The following is a 21,018-nucleotide window of genomic DNA, read 5'->3' on the forward strand; positions in this document are numbered from 1 at the left end:
TTTGCCATGTTGGCCAGGCTGGTCTCGAACTCCTGGGCTCAAGCGCTACACATGCCTCGGTCTCCCAAAATGCTAGGATTACAGGCATGAGCCACCGTGCCCAGCCACCTGGCCTCTTTCTGTAAATCTCTTTTTTTTTTAATACTTTAAATTCTAGGGTACATGTGCACAATGTGCAGGTTTGTTACATATGTATACATGTGCCATGTTGGTGTGCTGCACCCATCAACTCATCAGCACCCATCAACTCATCATTTACATCAGTTATAACTCCCAGTGCCATCCCTCCCCCCTCCCCCATCCCCATAATAGGCCGTGGTATGTGATGTTCCCCTTCCCATGTCCAAGTGATCTTATTGTTCAATTCCCACCTATGGGTGAGAACATGCGGTGTTTGGTTTTCTGTTCTTGCGAAAGTTTGCTGAGAATGATGGTTTCCAGCTGCACCCATGTCCCTACAAAGGACACGAACTCATCTTTTTTTATGGCTGCATAGTATTCCATGGTGTATATGTGCCACATTTTCTTAATCCAGTCTGTCACTGATGGACATTTGGGTTGATTCCAAGTCTTTGCTATTGTGAATAGTGCTGCAATAAACATACATGTGCATGTGCCCTTATAGCAGCCTGATTTATAATCCTTTGGGTATATACCCAGTAATGCAATGGGTATATACCCAGTAGTGGGATGGCTGGGTCATATGGTACATCTAGTTCTAGATCCTTGAGGAATCGCCATACTGTTTTCCACAATGGTTGAACTAGTTTACAGTCCCACCAACAGTGTAAAAGTGTTCCTATTTCTCCACATCCTCTTTCTATAAAACTTAAGGAGGTATTATGAAAGAAGAGAATGAGAAAATTCGTTATTTTGACACCTTTTCGGGTTTAACAGTCGTTTGTTTCTCTATGTTGACTCTTGCCATTAGACCTGGTTATCACTGCTGACTTTTCCGTGTTCCTTCCTTGTAGATCTGGGACATGACGCCTGTAGTGGGCTGCAGTCTGGCAACTGGGTTTTCTCCACACTGATCTGAGAGCTGGGCGACATCCACAGCTAAGAACAGCAGCTCCACCAAATGAAGTCCTTCCCGCGCAGCTCCACAGTGCTGTCTCGTGAATGGACAGTAGCCACTTACAAACAAATCAACATTTTTAGAAAGGAAATGTAAAGGTGTGTTTTGGGGCATTTGCGGAACTTACCTGTGGGGACTAATATGTGAAAGGTCTATCTGTTGTGGTTCCCTGAAGACTGGAATTACTTCAGTGAAACTTCCGCATGAACAGTGAGCTAATGTGTAGTGAAAAAATGAGCTAGCAAATGAGTTTTAGCAGGGACAAAAAGTGAAAAAAGTGAACACTTAGAACTTTCTCAAAGCAGTCACAAGTACAGACACTTCACTTAGCCTAGGGGGCCTTCCAGGGTTCTTGTGGCTGTTGTCAAAGCAGGAGCTGGGGGAAGGAAGACTTGTTCTCTCTTTCTTGAGGGGTGGCATTAGGAACTTACGAAACCAGAGACCTTTCCCTATGAGCTGGCAGTATGTGAATATCCTCTACACTTAGTTATTGATAAACTTCTTAAAGAGATCTGTTATTTTCAGATAGTGCCATAATCTGCGCTTAGCATTGGCTTTCTTCAATAGTTTCTCTTTCCAGCCAGTATGCCACAGGTGAACTTTTGAGGTTGTCATTAAGTAAGTTGTGAAATTTCTCTAATAACCAAGGCAGTCCACATTCTTCCCTTTCCCCCAAATTCTGAGGACAAAACTTTTTTATGGTGCTGTTAACACGGGAGTCACACAGCCGCCTGATTTTTTCTCATTTTCATTAGTAATAAGTGATGGAAAACCCAGCCACCATTGTGATGCGAAATGATCTGTCTGTTGCCTGGAACAGCCCAGTCCTCTTAACTGAAACAGCATTCTACTTGTTGTTCCAAGATGTACTTGTTGTTCCAAGATGAGCCTCTGCAATATTCTGGCAATTTAGTATACCCCCACAAAAGCACTCTACAGCTTTTACACTATTTTGACTTTGAGTTATAACTAGTATTATTCATGTTTTCATAAAAAGAAGTTAGTGACCCAGAACTGTCACAATAATTCCCAACTCGCAAATTGCTTTCCTAACAACTAGCAAAAGGTGTTGTTCATAAAGGCATTTCTAAAGCTTTTGGGTGCTGTGTACCAGGATGAGGAAGAGAAGAAATGAGGAGCCTGTCTTTTAATATTCCAGTATGTGTGTGTGATTTTTTTGGCAACAGTACATCGTATATCTATTTCTCTAGGTATATGGAAGGAAGTGGAGAAGGGCCTACCTTTTTAAAGGACAAATATAAAAATAGATAGCAACAGTATCTTTGCTAATCTTACGAATGGATATTGATTTAAAAAAAACAAAAACCTCAGTACTGCATCACTGTGTTGGGATCATACCAAGACAATAGGGTCATTCCATGTGATAAAACTAAAGGACTAAATCTGTTTTATAATGACGCCTTAGAGGGACTGAAAAGTTTAAGGAGGCAATTAAACTAAGATGTCTTAATGGCTGTGTGACACTGGTAAGGAAAGGAAAGGGGCTCAGGCGTATCATGTACTGGAATGACCTGCATTCAACGTTGACTTATCTTCAGGAATAAGACTGAAGAGTTTTGTTGTTCCTTAGAGTTTACGTGTTACATCACCTAAAGAGATTTCTTTTAAAAACTTTCTAGACTCTTTGCAAAATGTATATTACTAACATAGTGTGGAAGAAAAATTGAGTAGTGGTAAGTTTTGTTCAAACACCATGTTGAATGTTAAGCTTCCTGTATTAATTTTAGTTCAGTTAATGGTTCAGCCCATACAAAGGTGCTATCCTAGGGATTTTATGAAGTCCTGAAAGGAAAATAGAATATGATCAATTCCTTGCCCTGTGGAAGAGTGCAGAACTGTGGTTTTGTTTTCCTTTGACTTCTGTAAAATGTGACCGGTTGACATCTGTGGTAGTTTGAACAGAATATCTCACAGCTGCTGAGTTTACTCCATAGCTTTCAAACCTTTTTCATTTTAAGAAATTCTTGAAAAAGCCTACGTTCCATGGGAACATAAAGTTATTATAGTGCCTCCGAAGGGGTTAATATAAATCAAGGAGGACATTTATATTTAAGGAAGAATTGGAATGACGTATCTTGGAAAAGGAAAGGCAGATGTTTCTGTACAGCTTGTCCTCCACCAGACCTACCATCATTTTTCTTTTTAGAGACAAACATGACAGGCTTGTCTTGTCTCTCTCACATGCTAGGTAGCAAATGGGGTGATATTTTTATAGAAGTGGGCAAACATTATTTTCTCAATTTTACTGAGTAGGCACAGAAGAAAAGTACAGATAGTCTGATCGTTATTGCCTTATTTTGACAGCATTTCTCTTAAATGGGTCATTTAAATTAGTTCTTCAAGTAACAGTTTACTGGTTCCATTCCTGAATATGCAGGCTAATTTGTACAGATAGGGATTAAGGAATACAGACTATTAGAGAAGATCCTTATATTTAGATCTAGTACATATGTGATAAGGAAATGCCGATTCTTCATTATAAACAAGGTTTAAAACTACTCTTTCTTAGTCCAAATGATCGCAATACCCCTATAGCATTAGGTAGAAACAAATTATTCATTACATTGTAAATCTCTTTACCATGTCCTAGCTCTGTCCTGCTATCTAAAGGATATAAAGAAATAATATTGCTCTAGAATGTACCACTTTGTTCTCCCATGAAAGAATTCAGTTTGTTAGTACCTATATTTTTAAACTGGTGAAACTGACCCAAATATGTAATAAATACCATAGTAGCTCAGACCCGAGGAGATATTTTTCTAAAATCAGTTTTCATTAAAGTACTTTCTACTTCCGTTACTGGATATGGTATCTCCTAAACTGTAAAAGAACAAACAAACAAACAAACAAACAAAACTGTTACTCTAATGATAAACCATCTGCTCATCCTAAGTGTGAGGCTTAACAAATAAGTAATACATGCTATATTTATTCAAGTGTCTATTGCTTAATTGTTAATTGTGAGCAGATTTATTGAATGCCTATTCTATTTTCTGCAGTTTACAATACAATAACTCTTGGAGTAAGCTGAAGTTTAATTGTGCAACACATTTGTATTAGAGTACAATTTAAAGTGTTTTTCTCTATAGCCTTTTCTGACAGGGGAAGCAAAGGGTAATGTTAATTAGTACACTTTGTTCTTGTATTAGCTATGTTTCTATGAAATATGGTGCCCTGTGTATCCCAGAGATGCTAGAAAACTTTGTTCTTTGCTCCTATTTGTGGGTTCTTTTTTTGTTTATGTGTTTTTGTTTTTTGTTTTTTTCAGAAAATGCACACAATAAAACATTCCTTGCTTGTTCCTATGTTTGCCTAATACCACTTTTGTTGTAGTCGGCCTGGACGTAGGGCAATAACAGTAGCAACCATTTATTCGGCACCCTCTGTGCTGGGTGCTTTCACTCCATTATCTTACTCAATCCTGGCAACACTTGGGCAAGGCATTATTCCTCCCATTTTGCAGATGAGAAAACCAAGAGAATTTGTGTTGTTAAGTCTGTCTGTCTGACTTGAAAGCACACGCCTTCTTCCTGCCTCTGGCCTGAATGTGCTAGCATCATTTGTGTTTTCTGTAAGGGAGGTGGGTATTACTGTCTCTGCTGCCTGAGGTAGCAGTCAGCATAAGTGCAGGATATTTAGGCTGTCTGACTACACAGAGCCATCTGCTGATACCAACATCAAGCTCTACTTCTCCTCAGCAGCTCAGTTTTGTGAGTGAACACGTGTGGTTCAGACCCAGAAGAACTGATACCTCAACTAAACCAATAAGAGATTGATTTAGAAACCAGAAAGGCAGTGAATAGTATGTTTTTCAAAATAGATATGGCTTTCTTTTCTCTCATCACCGAAATATTATCTTACTATAATAAGAAAAGGAGGCTGGGCACAGTGACTCATGCTTGTAATCCCAGCAGTTTGGGAGGCCAAGGCGGGTGGATCACGAGGTCAGGAGTGCAAGACCAGCCTGGCCAAGACGGTGAAACCCCATCTCTACTAAAAATACAAAAAATTAGCCAGGCGTGGTAGCAGGCACCTGTAATCCCAGCTACTCAGGAGGCTAAGGCAGGAGAATCACTTGAACCCGGGAGGCAGCGGTTGCAGTGAACTGAGATTGTGCCACTACACTCTAGCCTGGACAATAAGAGGGAGACTTCATCTCAATAAAATAATAAGAAGAAGAAGAAGAAGAAGAAGGAAGAAGAGGAAGAGGAAGAAGAAGAAAGAAGAGGAAGAAGAAAAGAGGAAGAAGAAAGAAGAGGAAGAAGAGGAAGAAGAGGAAGAAGAAGAAGAGGAAGAAGAAGAGGAAGAAGAAGAAGAAGAAGAAGAAGGAAGAAAAGAAAGAAGAAAGAAGAAAGAAAGAAAGAAGAAAGAAGGAAGAAAAGGAAAAGAACCAAAAAGTATAAAACAAGTTGTTTTTAAAATCATCTCATCCTACCACCTGGAGAAAACACCATTAAGCTTATCCTGTATATCTTTCCAATGTTTTTTTAAATGTCTCCATAGATACGTAACACATACTTAGAGATACGTTGTTTTAATTGGACCATACTTGTTTTTCCACTTGATACATTATGGATAGTTTGCCCATGTCAAAAAGTAGAGCTCCATGTTAGTATTTTTTATGACTGCACCGTTGCAGTAGACATTCGCTCTTGCCATCATCTGGACACGCGTTGGGATCCCACGTCTCCAGCTGAGGTCAAGAAAGGCCCTTGTAACTTGCTTTTGGTAAATGAAACATGGGCAGAAGCTCCTTACTACAGGTGAGAGGCTGTGGTACCATGACACATTATTCTATGCCCCTCATGAAGCATGTGTTGGTGAAGTGTAACGCTAAGCCATTCTACAGATCACAACTGCTCTAGGACTGCAGTGGACTTTGCATGATGGAGAAATAAATCATTCTTTTAGCCCACTGAGGCAGGGGTGTGTGGTATGTGTGTCAGGGATGGGAGAGTGGCTAGGGATTTGTGTGTGTCAACTACAGCATAATATTAGCATGTATAGCAGTATTCCATTGTCCTACTATGTGGCTAAACTGTCATGTATTTTACTAATCTCATAAAATTAGATTATATATGTTTAGATTATCATTTTAATTAAAACACTAAATATTTTAAAAAATTTTTAATTTAAAAATATACAAGCTCAGCATGCTTATATGTTTATTTTGCTCACTTTTCCAATTATTTTCTGAGGATAAAGTCTTAAAAAGTGGGAATTGCTAGGTCAGAATATGCATGTTATTAAGTTTTTTATTGTTATTGATATTATCCTCACACTGTTGCCAAGATTTGAATTTGTGTTTTTGGATAGGCAATAAAAAGATATCTCTTAGTGTCTTAATTTATGGAATGGCAGTTAGTTTACAGTGAAAATAATATCACTTTCCCAAGTGGAAAACTGGAAATTCTGAGGCCAAAGTCCAGCCTCCTTTTCTAGTAACCCTGTATTGCAAAGCAATTATTTACTTCTTATATTCTCTAAAGAGCAGTGATTCTTAATTGGTGTTTTATAATACCATATTTTCTTTATTTTGAAATTTTTTTAAAAAATTATACTTTAAGTTCTGGGATGCACATGCAGAACCTGCAGGCCTGTTACATAGGTATACTAATGGTGGTTTGCTGCACCCATCAACCCATCATCTACATGAGGTATTTCTCCTAATGCTATCCCTTCTCTAGCCCCTCACTCCCTGACAGGCCCCAGTGTGTGATGTTCCCCTCCCTGTGTCCATGCGTTCTCATTGTTCAACTCCCACTTATGAGTAAGAACATGCGGTGTTTAGTTTTCTGTTCCTGTGTTAGTCTGCTGAGAATGATGGTTTCCGGCTTCATCCATGTCCCTGTAAAGGACATGAACTCATCCTTTTTCATGGTTGCATAGTATTCCATTGTGTATATGTCCCACATTTTCTTTATTCAGTCTACCATTGATGAGCATTTGGATTGGTTCCAAGTCTTTGCTATTGTGCACAGTGCTGCGATAAACATATGTGTGCATGTGGCTTAATTCTTTCTAGAAAGTACATTTTATTTTTTAATTTTTGAGATGAAGTCTGGCTCTGTCACCCAGGCTAGAGAGCAGTGGCATGATCTCAGCTCACTTCAACTTCCACCTCCTGGATTTAAGCGATTCTCTTGCCTCAGCCTCCTGAGTAGCTGGGACTACAGGCACATGCCACCATGCCTGGCTAATTTATATATTTTTAGTAGAGACAAAGTTTCACCATGTTGGCCAGGCTGGTCTTGAACTCCTAACCTCAAGTGATCTGCCCGTCTTGGCCCCCCAAAGTGCTGGAATTACAGGCATGGGCCATTACCCTGGCCTAATTTTTATCCAAAATGGATTAACATTAATGCACAGCAAAGAATGGAGGGGTGCCCCAAAATCGAGCTAATAAATTTGAAAGAACCTGAGACTCAGTCTTCTAGAGTACAGCTGTTAAACCTATGATGCTCTTAAAGGACTTTTACTTAAATCCTCCTTTGTAACAGGGATTACTGTCTCTTCCTATAATCTTGAGAATAGCCAATAGCTTTGCAGACTCTACCGTGAAAATCAAACACAACTAATAAAAGTTACAAAACAATCGCATGATTTTAGTATTTCAAATTTCCAAGTATCATTCCTTTATTAAATAAATATGATATTGAGTTTTGGCAAGATAATAGTAAACAACCAGATTTTTTAATACATGTAGAATTTCTTTGGTTAATCCTGTGATATCAAGATTGTAGGCTTGCATAATTTGTTGAGTTCAAAATACCTTAACTCGACCGGGCGTAGTGCTTCACGCCAGTAATCCCAGCACTTTTTCAGGCCGAGGCGGGCAGATCACCTGAGGTCAGGAGTTCAAGCCCAGCCTGGCCAACATGTTGAAACCTCGTCTCTACAAAAATGCAAAAATTAGCTGGGCATGATGACGGGTGCCCGTAATCCCAGCTACTCAGAATGCTGAGGCGGGAGAATCACTTGAACCCAGGAGGTGGAGGTTGCAGTGAGCTGAGATTGTGCCACTGCACTCCAGCCCGGGCAACAGTGCAAGACTTTGTCTCAAAACAACAAAAAAACCTTAATTCAGAGAAAGGAAAATTGTTTTTGAACAATTTTACATTTATTTAAATGATTCTTCTAGATCCACCACATGCTTAAACTCTTGTTGTGAGACTCGACCCATGCATGATAATGGCCTATAACCTGCCTTTCTACTCTAGCTTGGAAGCCTCTGGAAGACAGGGGCTGGTCTTTTTATCCTCAGTGTCCATCACAGAAGACCTGCTCAGTCCCCGATCTTTAGACCTTTGATTTAGATCTTGTTTTCATTTATTCCACAGTTTGGAGAGCAAAACTGGATACGTTTCTTCCCATGCTTTGAAAATGCCACATTAGGCTGAATGTGTGGAAAGTTCTATTGTGCAATTTTCCTCAAGCTGTTGGGGTTAGAGGAACTCATTAAAGAGCAACTTTTATAATTAGGAACATCTGGTTGAATGAATACACTGTGGTGTTAGGAAGAAAGGGAGAGAAAAAGGAAAACATACAGTCAGGCAGAAATTTGTTCATTTCTGGACTTACCTGTATAAAAACAATTTTTTGCTCAGGTGATTTGAGGACTTATTTCTAAGTTATTCATGTACTTTTTTTTTTTCTCGAGACAGAGTCTCACTCTTTTGCTCAGGCTGGAATGCGGTGGCGCAATCTCCGCTCACGGCCAACTCCGCCTCCTGGGGTCAAACGATTCTCCAGCCTCGGCCTCCCAAGTAGCTGGGATTACAGGCATGTGCCACCATGCCTGGCTAGTTTTTATATTTTTAGTAGAGATGGGGTTTCACCATACAGACCAAGCTGGTCTTGAAATCCTGACCTCAAGTGATCCACCCGCCTCAGCCTCCCAAAGTGCTAGGATTACAGGCACGAGCCACCACGCCTGGCCTATTCATGTACTTTCATATTTCTTGTATTGTCAGGCATATATTATCTATTATCTGAGGGAGTCGTATCAGCTGTTATCTGTCAAACAAATCTCAAGTTGAACTGTGTGCCGACAACATAGGTGAGCTTGCAGACATAAACCTTGGCACAGGCCTAATGGCACTACCTTCCAATAGACCCCCGCAACAGCCACTTCTCACCATTCTGCTGCTACTCATGGGGCAGCCCACACTCATCTATTCCAGTAGCCCACTGGATTAGTCAGGGTTCTCTAGAGGGACAGGACTAATTGGATCGATAAATCTATGAAGGAGAGTTGATTCACACGATCACAAGGTGAAGTCCCATCATGGGCTGTAATAGGTCTGCAAGCTGAGGAGCCAGGAAGCCAGTCCAAGTCCCAAAACCTCAAAAGTAGGGAAGCCGACAGAGTAGCCTTCAGTCTGTTGCTGCAGGCCCGAGAGCCCCTGGCAAATCACTGGTGTAAGTCCAAGAGTTCAAAAGCTGAAGAATTTGGAGTCTGATGTTCCAGGGCAGGAGGCATCTGACACAGGAGAAAGAGGCCAGATGATTCAGGCAGTCTAGGCCTTTCGTGTTCCTCTGCTTGCTTTCATTCTAGCCATGCTGGCAGCTGAGTAGATGGTGCCCACCCAGACTGAGGGTGGGTCTGCCTCTCCCAGTCCACCAACTCAAAGTTACTCTCCTTTGGTAGCACCCTCATAGACACACCCAGGAACAGTACTTTGCATCTCTCAATCAAGTTGACACTCAGTATTAACCATCAGCCGGGCGCAGTGGCTTATGCCTGTAATCCCAGCACTTTGGGAGGCTGAGGTGGGTGGATCACGAGGTCAGGAGTTTGAGATCGGCCAGGCCAACATGGTGAAACCTCGTCTCTACTAAAAATACAAAAATTAGCTGGGTGTGGTGGTACACACCTGTAATCCCAGCTACTTGGGAGGCTGAGGCAGGAGAATCGCTTGAACCTGGGAGGTGGAGGTTGCAGTGAGCTGAGACCGTGCCATTGCACTCCAGCCTGAGCGACAGAGCAAGACTCTGTCTCAAAAAAAAAAAAAAAAAAAAAGTAACCATCACACCCCCTAACCACTCTCATGGTTCCTGCCCCTGCCACTGCCGGCTTGTTCTCAATGCTGCTGTCAAAACATGATTCAAATCATGCCATTCCTGTACCAAAAAAAAAAAACTTCACAGCTCCCCTCCCATTCATAGTAGAAGTTCCAGTTCTAAAATGTCCATCATTCTCTCCCTGGCATCTCCCACTACTCTCCCTGCTGACTCCTATCAAGCCACACAGTTCTCTGTGTTATCCTCCCTCTAACTTCTATAAGAACAGGGAATTTGTGCATACAACAACATGAGCACAGTGTCAGGCATGTAGTAGGCACTTAATACTTAATGATGCTTGTATATGTATAATTTAGGTGCTCTATGCATAAATGAAAAGGAAATTATGTGGATTTGCTTAGGGAGTGAGCCTGTAGTGAAAGTTTTGAATGGCTGTTCCCCTACCGTGATCATTCCTACCCATCCCATTACACCTGCCAAGCTATCGTCACAATCTCCAAAGGCTGAAAGGAGCATTTAAAGGAAGGTTTAGGAGAGATTATAAAGGATAAATACATGAGAGATGTGATGAGATTTTTCTTGTCTTTCTAAAATATCAAACTCCAGTTCTGCAGGGTCTGATCATCATTACGCCTTCTTTAAGACAACTTCACTTTGCAGCTTATGTTTGTGTGTGTGGTGTCCTGGTTTTAAAATATTTCTGCAAATGTCTATTTTTTATTTTTTGAGACAGGGTTTTGCTCTGTCACACAGGCTGGAATGCAGTGGCATGATTATAGCTCACTGCAGCCTCAAATTCCTGGACTCAAGTGATCCTCCTGCATCAGCCTCCTGTATAGTTGGGGCTAGAGGAATGCACCACCACATTCAGCTTTAAAAAAAAAAAAATTGTGGAGACAGGGTCTCACTGTGTTGATCAGGCTGGTGTCAAATGCCTGGCCTCAGTTATTGTACTGCCTCAGCCTCTGAAAGTGTTGGGATTACAGGCATGAGCCGCCACACCCAGCTCTGCACATTTTCTTATTTATTTATTTATTTTGAGACGGAGTCTGGCTCTGTCACCCAGGCTGGAGTGCAGTGGCCTGATCTTGGCTCACTGCAAGCTCCGCCTCCGGGTTCACGCCATTCTCCTGCCTCAGCCTCCCAGGTAGCTGGGATTACAGGCGCCTGCCACCACGCCTGGCTAATTTTTATTTTTTGTATTTTTGGTAGAGATGGGGTTTCACCGTGTTAGCTAGGATGGTCTCGATCTCCTGACCTTGTGATCCGCCCGCCTCAGCCTCCCAAGGTGCTGGGATTACAGGCGTGAGCCACTGTGCCTGGCCTAGCTCTGCACATTTTCAGACCTTCCTTCCACCTATTGAGTGGTGGGGTCTGTGTGTCCCTCTCCTTGAATTGGGGCTAATCACTAATAGAATCACTAACAGAATATGACAAAACTGACACTGCAATGTCTGAGGCTAGATTAGAGTATGTCATGCAGTTTATATCTGGCTCTCTATGGGGAGCCAGCTCCTGAGACCGCCAGGTGTTCTGGTTGACAACTGAGCTGAGTTCCCAGCCGACCACCAGCAGCATCACCTACCAGCCACGTGAGTGTGCCATCTGGACATCCAGCCCCACTGAGCTTGCAGTGTGGTTGCAGATCCAGCCGGCAATGGTTGCAGATTTCATACAACAGCATGAAAGGCCCCAGGTGAGGATGGTCCGGCTGAGCTCTTGAATTCCTGACCCACAAAATAGTGATCAAAATAAAATGGCTGTTTTAAATCACTAAGTTTTGGAGTGATTTGTTACACAGCGATACTAACCTGAACAATAGGCCCCTGGTCTCTTAATTCCTCATCTCGGGGGCAGAAGGCAGAGCAGTTTTCCAAGCAGAAAAAGTGATGTGGTTAAGGAACCTGCCCAACCTAGTCAGTGTAGAGCCAGGATTCAATTCCAGCCCTTGTTGGCTCCAATGTGTGCTTATTCTTTCTGCTAGAGCACTCTAGAAACATTCTTTCTCAACTGGAAGCTTATATGCTGGCATTCTTAGTATTTGCTGTCTTTGTGTGTGTTTGTTTGTTTGTTTTTTGAGTTGGTGCTTCCACTCTGTCACCCAGGCTGGAGTGCAATGGTGCAATAATGGCTCACTGCAGCCTCCAACTCCTGGTCTCAAGTGATCCTCCTGCCTCAGCCTCCCAAGTAGCTGGTCAGGCGTGCACCACATGCCCAGCTAATTTTTGTATTTTTTGTAGAGACGTGGCCTCCCTATGTTGCCCAGGCTGGTCTTGAGCTTCTAACTTCAAGTAATTTTCACACCTGGCCTCCCAAAGTGCTGGGATTACAGGTGTGAGGCATGGTGCCCAGCCTGCTTCTTTCTCACATTTACTGCTGTCTCTATATAAGTCAGAATTAATTGTTGCTTAATGGATGTCACTGCTTTCTGAATTTCCCCTCTCCCATATCAATAGATACTTCAATATATTTATATCTACAGTCCACTTAATTCATTTACCCATTTATTCAATTTGAATGGTCTCTGTTCTTGTTGTTTACTGTGTGGTATAGCTTGAACACATTGCTACTTAAAACTGTTAAAGCCAGGTTGCTTTTTGTGCTAACAATTTTTAAATTGTAGATAAATAATTTCTAACTGTAAGTATTTAAGTATCTATGGTTTCCAAGTATTGGTATGTAAATGGCCAACCTGTAGTTTATTGTATTTTTGCTGTGTTGACTTCTGAACCATTATATTTAGTTTTTATATTGTTTACATTTTTACATTTATATTTACACTAATAGCACCAGATGTTCTATTAATCAGGAATGCCAGATAAAATATGTTTTTACATCTTGCTAGACTTCTATTAATATTACATGGACATATTTAATAGAACAAAGATATTAATGAAATGTAGAAATGCAAGCAGCTTAGGCCACATGAATAAATGCCTTTGCCTGCTAACATCTTCAGCCTTTAGCATGTGGGGTGTGGGGTGGGGGAACTAGTCTGAAATACTTGGTTAGATGCCTTTATTGTCTATTGAGAAGAGGAGGCTACAGACATTTCATTATCCCATTGCAGAAAGCCATACCAAATATTTCATTTTAGAAGGATGAATGTGGGCTGAGTGCCGTGGCTTGTGCTTATAAGAGGCTGGGGAGGGAGGATGGCATGACTCCTGGAGGTTGAGGCTGCGTTGAGCCTAGATCACACCACTGCAGTCCAGCATGGATGACAGAGACCCTGCCTCAAAGAGAGAGAGAGAGAAAAAAGAAAGAAAGAAAGAAGGAAAAGAAAGAAAGAAAGAAGGAAAAAATAAATAGAAGAGTGACATTGTCCACTGAGAGCTCTGATGAAGACAGCTGGTAACTATAGTACTTCCTTTGGCATGTAGGCTATGTGCAAATTACAACGGCTTCAGAACACCTCAAGGCTTTTCAACCTTGACTTTTTAGTTTTAATTACAACTTAAATTCAGTGGAATCCTATTCACCTTCAGTCACTCTCTGGTGTCATCAGTTGGTGCAAAATTTAAGGAGGTTCTGCCTCTTAGAATCTTGCAAGAGCAGGATTGATACCCCTCAGTCTTGACTCCTTAAATTCTCCACCCTAGTGGCCAGGCTTTCCTCACCTTAATCCCAACCCTGAGTCACATTACCCTGATTTGCTTAGTATTTATCACAGTCTGAAACTACCCTGTTCATTTATTTACTAATATCAGTAAATTATTTGAGATGGAGTCTCCCTATGTTGCCTACGCTGGTCTCCAACTCCTGGCCTCAAGGGATCTTGGTCTCCCAAAGTGCTGAGATAACAGATGTGAGCCACCATGTTCAGCCCATAGTCTTTTATTTTATTTCATTTTGGGATAGACTCTTGCTCTGTCACCCAGGCTGCAGTGCATTGCACAATCATGGCTTACCGTAGCCTCGACCTCCAGGGCTCAAGACATCTCCTGACCTCAGCCTCCCAAGGAGCTGGGACTATAGGCATGTGCCACCATGCTTGGTGATTTTTCTAATTCTGGCATCCTTCTACATACATTAGCTGCTTTCTGCTGTAAGAAGAGCTTTTTCTTTACCTCATCTGTTTACTTGTTTATTTATAAATAAATAAATCCATATTGACCTATGAGTTTTTATTTTGCTCAAAAGATTATGATGCTTAATTATTACTATTTATTTTGTTGCTCAAATTGTTCTAAAATTTGCCAGTGGGAGCCCTTTCAGGCTGGTTCCCTTGTCCTCTTGACCTGTCACTTTCATTCTTTGTGTACTTCCTTGCTTTCTAGCACAAGGAGACATTTCAGATTTTTTTGGTACTCTCCTCGTGTCAGCTGTGGTATGTGCCATTTCTTCAAAAAGCTGTGGTTCCTTTCATGGTAGTTAGAAACCAGATCCGGGTGCTGAGTGTGTTCACTGCTTCTGTGGTGTGCCTACTTCTAGGCCTTCTCAATGGAGAGAGCTTAGGAACTATTAATAGGTGTATATATCTACACACACAGATAGACTTACACACACGTGTACCTACATAACCTGCACACACAGATGTATATTTCTGTACCTCTATTCTGCAGTCTTCATGATAGCTTCAATTCTAATCCAACACTACAGGGCTCATACATCATCCTCCCTTTCTAGATTTATAACTCCCTTCCACGACTGTGAGAAACCTATCTCCCATTATTCATAATAAATCTGTTTGTTGAATCCTAGAACATACAGAAAATAGTTTCAGATCTCCTAATGCATACCTCCAAGAAGAAGAGGAGGAGGAAGAGGAAGGAAGAGGTGGAAGAGGAGGAGGGGTAAAGACAAGAAGTTGTTTCCTAATTCAAGTTCAATATTTAAGAGTTATTCATCTTGGCCAGGTGCAGTGGCTCACACCTCTAATCCCAGCACTTTGGGAGGCTGAGGCAGGTGGATCACCTGAGGTCAGGAGTTTGAGACCAGCCTGGCCAACATGGTGAAAAAAAAGGTGGAGGTTGCAGTGAGCAGAGATCATGCCACTGCACTCTAGCCTGGGAGACAGAGTAAGACTCTGTCTCAAAAAAAGAAAAAGAAAAAAAAGAAATGTGCATTTTAACATAGGGTTATTTCAAATCTTTTTTTTTTTTTTTGAGGCAGGGTCTTGCTCTGTAGCCCAAGCTGGAGTGCAGTGGCATGATCTTGGCTCACTGCAACCTCCACCTCCCAGGCTCAAGTGATCCTCCCGCCTCAGCCTCCCGAGTAGCTAGGATTATAGGCATGTGCCACCACACCCAACTAATTCTTTGTATTTTTTGTAGAGACAGGGTTTTGCCATGTTGCCCAGGCTAGTCTTGAACTTCTGAGCTCAAGCAATCCACCTGTCTCGGCCTCCCAAAGTGTGCCACTGTGCTTGGTCCTTCTTATTTAATTATGACAAAAAAAAAAAAAAACTAAGTCCTAATTATGCAATGATGTAAAATGTGTGCCTGGTATCTGAGAATGTAAGGTAAATATCATTCACATGACTCCTTACAAATTTTTTAGAAAAATTTTAAACATTGTTTTACAAAGACTGAGATTATACTTGTGTGAATTTGAACCATTTAAAACTTTGGTAACGTAATGGATAAAGAGTAAGAAGGAACTTTTATATATTTTTTTAGATTTCAAATCTTCAAAGGTAGTTTTTTAAAAAAATCTATCTTTTTTAAAAAAAACTAAAATTTTTTTAATCTAGCGTTTTATATGTTAAAATGTATTAACTAAGGATAGCATACAATTAAGCACCTAATTGTGTTGAAAATGCAATTGCACATTTAGAAAAATTCTCCCTAGTTAATGAAGTTGTTTCTGTGCTCTTATAATCATTTCAATTGCTCTTTAATCTTTCTATTTAAACTATGTGTCTACATCTTAATGAATCCAGTGGAAGCTTCTAATTAAGTGCATAGTGCTGGATTTATTTACACCAATTGCCTAAGTCTCAAAACCAAGTCACAGCAGGATCCAGGAAAGCAGTTACATCTCAGAGAATAAAACACAGTTACAGAATTTATTCCAGTGTTTACACTAGAAGTGAAATACTGAAAACATAAAAGGAAGTGGGTGTGCTTTGAGTAAGTCTTGAAGCGTACTTAACTTTTTTCCCCCCCATCAAGGGCCTTATTAGAGTTAATTTAATGAACAACAACAACAAAAAAACATGATTCGGCTGGGCGTGGTGGCTCACACCTGTAATCCCAGCACTTTGGGAGGCTGAGGTGGGCAGATCATGAGGTCAGGAGATCAAGACCATCCTGGCTAATATGATGAAACCCTGTCTCTACAAAAAATTAAAAAATTAGTCAGGCATGGTGGCATGCACCTGTAGTCCCAGTTACTCGGGAGGCTGAAGCAGGAGAATCACTTAAACCCAGGAGGTGGAGGTTGCAGTGAGCCAGGATCGTGCCACTGCACTCCAGGCTGGGTGACAGAGCGAGACTCTGTCTCAAACAAAACAAAACAACAAAAACACATGATTCAATATATTCTTCGAGGCATCTCTGATGAAGTGAAGGAAATTGGTTATTACCCAAAGCCAACTGGTGATTTTAACAGAGTCAAGTTAAAAGATAGGGCATTGAAGATACAGATGGATCCCTGCCTCCTGGACATTACATTGAAATATAAAGAAATGAAACAGGGAAATGTAGCTGAAATCTGGTGTCAAGTGACAATTAATAATCTATTTAAATATTTTTTATATAAATCTATAGTTTTATTAAGACAAAAACTGACAGTGTAGTATGAAGTTTACATTTAAACAAAGTTTATACAGAAATCTAACACATGCCTAAAAGGATTTTACAATGTAGCTCTAGATGCAAGTCTAGACAATATCAGGAACTGATGGATCTCATGACTCAAGACAGAGCATTTTGGGTATCAGTTACTTCTTAGGATTTCTTAAAAAAATTTTTTGTGTGTGTGTGTGTGTGTGCGTGTGTGTGTTTTAAAGTGAACCACTGCCCAATATGAAAGTTTAATCTTCTCCTGAGACCAAGGTTTTTGAAATCACTAAACTCTTCGATCAATTCAGTGAAACTTGTGCTGTCAGTGACTGAACTCTGCCAACAATGGTTTCAGAGTTCAACGCTCAAAAAAGAGAACAGCTCCAAGAGTTCTCCCCACTAAAAATGGCTCCAAGAGTTCTCCCCACTAAGAGCATGGGCCCTTGTCTTTCCCTACTGCCTTATCTCCTCTACCACCCTCTTCCTCTTCCCTAACACCTCAACCAGTGGCTTGGATGAACAAGCTGATACTTATAACTTCATTACTGGAAAAGAAAGGGTCTTCTAATTTCAGGAATTAGCACCTCTGAGACAGAATAATCTGCTTGTATACTCTCCAATAAAAGACCTTCCCTCCTCATCGATTTCCATCTCCAAAATGGCAACTTTGGTAACTTATGAACTGACTTAGTCCTTTGCAGGAACAGCAATAAGTTTAGGCAGGGAACACCTTGACTTACAGGTTTCAGACATTCACAGCTTTTAAACAGTCTCTCACAGTCCTTATTTATGGTGCCAGTGACATTTTTTTTTAAGGTAAAATATTCTGGACATAGAAGCAAATCATTAGTTGTCTGTTCTTTTCCATTGCTTCACCATTTCCCTATCAGGCCCCAAATGTTAATCAAAATGATGCTACCCATCCCGTCTCCCCGCTCTCCATCCCTCCCTCCCCCAAATAATACACCAGTAATAGCCAAAGACTGCACACATGCTATGCTCTAAAAATGCAGAGTTACCACTATTGGGAAGAAGGCTGTGGGTTGCGGAGATGCTCTTTGAAGATCTACAGTGTTTTTTTGCTCTCCCATACCCCCAATTCTGCAAGTTTTGTCCTTCATAGGAGGCCCTTTGCTTTTCTCAGCAAAGTGCAGAAAAGGTTGCCTTGAAGCACTTACCCCCTTTCCCCTCCACTGGGATGGGTGTGTCAACTAGACAGCTTGAAACGGCTTTAAAGCACTTGGGCTGCTGCAGGGCACAGAAACTATACTGGCTCTTCAAAGGACATCTTCTCAAGCCACCTCTGTGGTGTCAAGACAAGTAGAACACCCTTCCCTTCCCACTTGAAACCCACAGTCAGATGTGACAGGGGTGGTACTCAGGAGCGTTAATTCTTGTCATCTTTTTTGTCATCATCCTCCGAGGGGTAGGAATGCCACGTCCGCCTTTCCTCATAGAAGGATGTGACAACCTGTGGGCACTTGACATTGGCTGCCTTGGCAGGGACCAGGAAGCCTCATCAGAGTTTTTCCATTTCGTCAGGAACATGAGCTCTCCACTGGAGTCTGTAGCTCCAATAATCCCCTCGGCTCCTCAAGCAAAGCCTGCTGGCTTTTCTGACTCGCCTTTCTTCTTTGGTTTGCTCTCCTCTCCCTTATCTTCAGAGTCAGAATCAGCTTTGCGCTTACCTCCCTCTGATTTCTCTGTCTCATGTGCTGTTTCCTGTGACTGCAGAAACTCAGCAAGGAGGTCGGGGCAATCCAGGTTCTCTTCTGGCTCCCATGTGTTGTCCTCATCTGAGAAGCCCTACCACTTTAGGAGGTATTCCACTTTGCCCTCTACCCCTCGATGGTCGAGAACTTCTTCCACCACATATTCCTCTTCCTCCTCTTCTAGCACCTCCTCCACTTTCTTCTTGCTTTGTTTTTTCCCCATAGTGCCCGCCAGCTTTCTGGTGTAAAGGGTGACGCTGCTCAGAGCAGCGCCCAGGAGCCCGAGAAGAATCGGTGCTGCCCTCCTGGCGCGTCGCATCGGGTCGGCTGGGGGAGTGGCGCCCAGGAAGGCAGCAAGCCGGGCGGCCGCAGTGCAACCCCTCACTGAAGCGGCGCACCGCAGGCCCGGGCAACGGCCCTCCCCTCGGCCGAACAAAAGAACCTGGCACGCAGCGCTGCCCGCCGCCCGCCCGCCGATAATCTATTTAAATCTTAATAAAAATTCCAAAGTCTTTGAGGAATATACAAGATTTCATAAGAAGGAAAAGTCCATCTTCCTGGGAAACTTCAGTTAATTAGAGATGACTCCTTGCTGAGGTTGAGTGGGGATTGCCAGTTAGTTAAAGACCAGTTAGATCGATGGGTGAAGAGGCTTCTGGGGGTTGTGTCAGTCATTCCAAGATGTATTCAACAGGAACCAAGCAAAATGGCGGAACAAGTCAACTGCTGAGGTAGGGTCCACATGGTTAGTACAGGAGGATAAAACGTTTGGAGGGAAAAAGAGAAGCCTTTCCCTGCTTCATCCTATTGACCTTTTGGCTAAAGAGACGTGATTGAAAAGGAAGTGGCTGATGCCCTAGGTGGAGAGGACAGTGCGAGCAGCTGGCTGTGGTCTCACGTGGGTTGCATTGTTTGTGTCCTGGGTCCTTTCCTTTTCTCTTTCCTTTTCTTTCTCCTTACTTTTCTCTTTCCTTTCTCTTTCTTTCCTTTTCTCTTTCCCTTCCCTTTCCTTCCCTCTTCTTTTCTTCCCTTCTTCTCCTCCTCCCCTCCCCTCCCCTTTCCTTTCCTTTCTGTTCACGTCCTCATTTTGGTAGAACACCTCCGATAAACTTCTTCTTTTTTTGAGATGGAGTCTCGCTCTGTTGCCAGGCTGGAGTGCAATGGCGTGATCTCTGCTCACTGCAACCTCTGCCTCCCGGGTTCAAGAGATTCTCCTGCCTCAGTCTCCCGAGTAGCTGGGACTACAGGCGCCCGCCACCACGCCCGGCTATTTTTGTATTTTTAGTAGAGATGGGGTTTCACCATGTTGCCCAGAATGGTCTTGATCTCTTAACCTCGCGATCTGCCTGCCTCGGCCTCCCAAGGTGCTGGGATTACAGGCGTGAGCCACAGCGCCTGGCCTCCATAAACTTCTTAAGGAAGAATGCCTGGGAGATGATTATGTTTTTAGTCTGTGATATGGTTAAGCATTTTGTCCTCACCCAAATCTCATCTTGAATTATAATCCCCGTAATTCCCACATATCGAGGAAGAGACCAAGTGGAGGGAGGTAATTGGATCATGAAGGTGGTTTCCCCCATGCTGTTTTTCTGATAGTGAGTGAGTTCTCACGAGATCTGATGGCTTTATAAGGGGCCCTTTCTCCTTTGCTTGACATTTCTCCTTCCTGCCACCTTGTGGAGAGAACCAGCTACAGGCAGTTCTTTATAACAGTATGAAAATGGACTAATAGTGGCCGGGCACCGTGGCTCACGCCTGTAATTCCAGCACTTTGGTAGGCCAAGGAGGGCGGATCACCTGAGGTCAGGAGTTCGAGACCAGCCTGGCCAACATGGAGAAACCCTGTCTCTACTAAAAATATTATATTAGCCAGGCATGGTGACGTGTGCCTGTAATCCCAGCTACTCAGGAGACTGAGGCAGGAGAATCTCTTGAACCTGGGAGGCAGAGGTTGCAGTGAGCCAAGATTGCACCATTGCACTCCAGCCTGGGCAACAAGAGTGAAACTCCGTATATATATGTATATATGTATATATATGTATACATATACATATACTATATACATATATATTCTATATATACATATATGTGTATGTATATATATAGTGAGTGTGTGTGTGTGTGTATGTATATATTTGCTGTCAGCCTATGATTTTAGGTTGTGTTCCTTTGAGGCCAAGCCTGTCTGGATGCAAAGTTGGTCACCTTTCTTTACAAGTAGGCTGCTCTCTCCTTTTCCAAATGGCCTGGCATTACTGCTTTTATTGTGTGAGCACCTGAGTCCAGAGAGGGCAGAGAAGGTAAAGGTGAAGGAGGGGGAGAAGAATTCCCAATATGCATTGTTATTCTTTTCCAATCAAAGTACTAAATTCTTTACCTGGATTATTTTATTTAATCCTTTAAATAACTCCTTGAGGTAGGAATTTATTTTTATTCCCATTTTATAGGTGAAAAA

At 42.1% G+C, this 21,018-nt stretch overlaps 1 protein-coding gene and 1 pseudogene across 1 annotated transcript in view; one reads left to right on the forward strand and one right to left on the reverse strand.

The window, feature by feature from the left end:
- WDFY1 (WD repeat and FYVE domain containing 1) overlaps positions 1-4,400 on the forward strand; it is a 71,974-nt gene extending 67,574 nt beyond the window's left edge. Inside the window, exon 12 of the mRNA XM_033230058.1 lies at positions 975-4,400. Coding sequence (XP_033085949.1) covers positions 975-1,034 — 60 coding nt within the window. The 3' untranslated portion in view covers positions 1,035-4,400. The remainder of the gene's footprint in view (positions 1-974) is intronic.
- Positions 4,401-18,223: 13,823 nt separating this feature from the next.
- On the reverse strand, positions 18,224-18,978 carry LOC117094456 (annotated as a pseudogene).
- Between the last annotated feature and the right edge of the window lie 2,040 nt (positions 18,979-21,018).

This window comes from Trachypithecus francoisi, unplaced genomic scaffold (assembly GCF_009764315.1).
Source record: "Trachypithecus francoisi isolate TF-2019V2 unplaced genomic scaffold, Tfra_2.0 Lachesis_group13, whole genome shotgun sequence".
NCBI classification, from domain to species: domain Eukaryota; kingdom Metazoa; phylum Chordata; class Mammalia; order Primates; family Cercopithecidae; genus Trachypithecus; species Trachypithecus francoisi.